The sequence below is a fragment of the Tetrahymena thermophila genome (genome assembly GCF_000189635.1).
Source record: "Tetrahymena thermophila SB210 genomic scaffold scf_8254478, whole genome shotgun sequence".
Taxonomy (NCBI): Eukaryota; Ciliophora; class Oligohymenophorea; order Hymenostomatida; family Tetrahymenidae; genus Tetrahymena; species Tetrahymena thermophila.
The window spans coordinates 58678-62605 of record NW_002476253.1 but is presented as its reverse complement, the minus strand read 5'-3'; the positions used below and the strand labels follow the sequence as shown (position 1 = coordinate 62605).

General features: G+C 19.8%; 1 protein-coding gene across 1 annotated transcript; it reads left to right on the top strand. All coding sequences in view use genetic code 6, as the record gives it.

Annotated features, from left to right (window-relative positions):
- Positions 1-3007: 3007 nt before the first annotated feature.
- TTHERM_01245650 (transmembrane protein, putative) lies at positions 3008-3487 on the top strand (the record flags this gene model as incomplete). The annotated part of the gene is made up of 1 exon (XM_001022632.2): positions 3008-3487. The coding sequence occupies one exon, from the start codon at positions 3008-3010 to the stop codon at positions 3485-3487; it is 480 nt and encodes a 159-aa protein (XP_001022632.2).
- Between the last annotated feature and the right edge of the window lie 441 nt (positions 3488-3928).

The window sequence follows — 3928 nt, the reverse complement described above, 5'->3', positions numbered from 1 at the left end:
ATTTATTATAAAAGTTTTAGCTCTATGAATGAATCATAAAAGTTCAAAGTATTAAGCAAGTTTCTTAAATCAAAAAGATTAGTTGTCTTTTATTTCTAATGATAAAAAATTGGTTAAAAAAGGATGAATAAATATAAAATGTTTGAATAGTATTATATATTTTATTATATAATATTTTGAAAAAGTGTTTTTAACCTAAAACATAAATAGATAGATAGATAGATAGATTTTATTATTGATTTCATATTTATAAATATCATTCATATTTTTGTAAGTAAATAAATTATTTATAAAAAATGAAAAAATTAAATTTACTTAAATAAATTAAATCCTCATAAGCAAACCCTCTGGTTTCTCCAAAAATGATCAAATAATTTGAAACTTTTAGTGTTATATTACATTTTATTAAATTATATAAATGCCAAACTTTTTAGTTATATTTTAATCTTAAATATTATCCATCAATCATATTTCTATCCTTTTTTTATTTATCATGATTAATTAGATGCCATGATTTAAATAATACTTCAGGGAGAAATCAAGTTTTACTTTTTATTTTAACTTTAGTCGTCATTTTTTTCATTTTATATTTTTTAAAATCATAAAATAATTTTTTTTTAAACTATATATGTATCATTTATATTATTAGAGCTATATATTTTAATATTAATATCTTTATCATTTTTAATATTCAATTAAATATCTTTTTAAAATCATTGAATAATTATTTTTCATAATTTTTATTATTTGTTTTACTTCTGTAAATTCATTATATTTCTTCAATAAACATTAATTAATTATAAAAGTGTTAACCATTTTGTGAATAAAATATAAAAGATGTTGTACTTCCAGAAATGATAAATTAATAATTAAATAATATTCAAATTCATATCAAATATCAAATAATTATTGTTTTATATTAGCCTTAAATATTTTTTAAAGGGTGGTGGTGAGAATTTTGCAACTGATAATATATTTATTAATTTAAAAGCAATAATCTAATGATAAAAAAATCTAATAATTTTCATAGTTTCATACTTTTTTTAGTATTTATTCGATTTTTTATTTGCTTTTAAATAGACTTTATAGTATTTTAATTTTATCATAGCTAAATATAAGTAATCTTTGTAGTATTTCAATATTAATTTTATAAGATCTCTTCCTTTAATTTTAACATTTATTTCTTGAAAATGAAGAGTTAATTTTATTCTTTTAATAAATTATCTGAGAGTTTTATATTCAAATATTTATTAATAAAATGTATGAGTTTACAATTTGAGTATTAATGAATTAGTAAATTATAAAATTAAATAAAATTTATAATTTGATATTTTTATCAAAATTTGCTAATTTCGATCAAAAAATTTAAGAATAAAAATATATTTTCTGGCTTTAAAAATATTTTATTAAATTCTATTATAAAAAAGCAAAAGGTATCAAATTAAATTTATTTTAATTAATAAATTCGTTTGTGAATAATAAATAAAGATAAAGAATTATTAAAAACTTAATAAATTTGCTTTTTAAATATAATATGAGTTAATATTTGATAATTTATAAGCAAGCTTAAAAGTAAATCATTTAAAAGAATTTATTTTACTTTTTAGCTTAAGAAAAGAATTAAAAAATTAGAAATCATTTTAAATGGAAAAGTTTTATTTTTGTTATGAGGCTTAATTTAATATTTATGTTTGTTTGTTTAATACTGATTGATTAACTGAGATAAATAAATAAATAAATAGTCTTTAAAGCAATTGATTGATTGTTATTAAAATTTAAATAATTAATGATAAATTGAAATATCGTAATATTCCATAAATTAACTTTTATTTTATCTAAATATTTTTATTTTTACAACAAAAATTATTTCTTAATCAAAAATTATTTCATTTTACATTTTTCTACTTTTTCATACAACATCATTATCTTTTTTAGAAGAAAATTCTTTTTCTTCGTAAGAAAAATAGCTCATTTTGATCATAAGCTTATTTAAGCATATTTAAAATGCTGGGAAATACTTTAAAACATTATTTATACCTTTATAATTTAAATATTTTAGCTATTCGATCAAGTTTTTTACATAAAATTGTTTTTTTTGGATTGGAAATGTTATCATTTTTTGTCTAAAAAATAAATATTTATTTAAAAAAATAATTAGCAAATGAGAAAATATGCGCTTATTAAGCATAAATAAGAATTCATAGCGGTTGTCATTTTAGCTGAATAAAAATTAAAAATAATTTATCTCAAAATATTTTAGAAAAACTAGGATTGTGTGGGAAAAACGCTACTAAATATTTGGCGCTATAATTTTCTTTTATTTTGATGATTTTAATAAAAGCGGCGATTAACGATAAATATGAGTATTAAAGATTAAAAATTTAAAAATTAGATTAAATGAACCTTACGATGAGAGATTTAATTAAATAGGAAATCAAGCTGTTAAAAAATTAATTCTACAATAGCTAGAATTAGTTAATCTAAAGATTCCAAGAATTGTAACTATGTTATTCAATCAATAATTTCTCATTTTCTCTTAAATCATAAACTAATCTTGCTCAAATTTGCAAATGACTTCTCCAAAAAAAAAAAAAGGTCAAACTCTTAAAAATTCATACAAAAAAACAGGTCTAAGGACCTCATGCCGAGAAACAAAAAGTATTTCAAATAAAAATATGCAAAAATGGATTGAATTTATCTCATAAAACAGTTTAGACATGTAAATAGACGCTTTAATTTATAGTAAATAAGATGAGAGGGAGAAAGGAAGGCGATTATCATCAGTAAAGCTCAAATTTATAGAGGGAAAAACATAGAAACTAGCAGATGCAAAGAGAAATGTTAAAAATGAAAACAATTGACAGAATAATAAGAGTTAAGCGTTATATAAAAAATTAGAACAATTAAATAATTTTCCTCCCAAGAGCACAAGCTAAACAAACAAACAAACAAACAAACAAACAAACAAACAAACACCCAAAAAGTGGGGAAAGATTTTGTAGAGATAATGTATATGATATTTATTTTTGCCTTTGGAGTGATTTTTCCTTCGAAACGCTCAAAGATCTATTCAAAAAAACACGTAAATCTTTTTTCATTCATTATTTTTATTTGGTTGTTTTTATATGTGTACCTATATTTAGACAATATTTGGTAGGATTGGCCTATTGATTAAGTAAATAAATAAATGAAGTATTTTGTATTAGAAAAATTAAAAATGGCTGGTTTTGATATTAATAAAATATTAAATATTTTTATCGGTATTAATGTATATGGTTGGTTGGTTGATGGTAGTAAAAATAATCAGAAGCCTTATTAATCAATCAAACAAATTTAAAAATAAAATCAATCTAATAAATAAATAAATCACTGGTGCATAAATAATTTGCGCATTCTTTAGAAAAGAAGCAGCAAACACAAGGAAATATTAAATTATTGTATTTATTTATGTATGTATGTATTTATTTACTTATTTATCTGCTATTGATAAGGTGGGGAGAATGAAAGCATCAAATAAATCTTTGTTTTATTTCAAATGAAAGAAATAATTGTAATTTTGAATTAATACTTTATTCATTTTAATTTAATCTATTTCTTGCATAACTGCAAAATAAATCAGTGAATAGATAGATAGATAGATAAAGTGGTGATTATTTTAATTGAATTACATACATACTTATAATGAAACACATATTTAATTATGCTTTTATTTAAATAAACATGACTTTATATCTTGTAAAATAATTGAAATTGATTAATCAACTTAATAAGCAATTAAGTGAGCATGCATTCATCAAGCAAACAAATATCAAACAAATAAACAAATAATCAAACAAATAGTGTGGGGTGTGGGGGCAGAATAATAATTAAGTGGGGAAATCAATTGAAAAGCAAGAAATGATCTTTTTTTCATTCAATTACAAAAGAA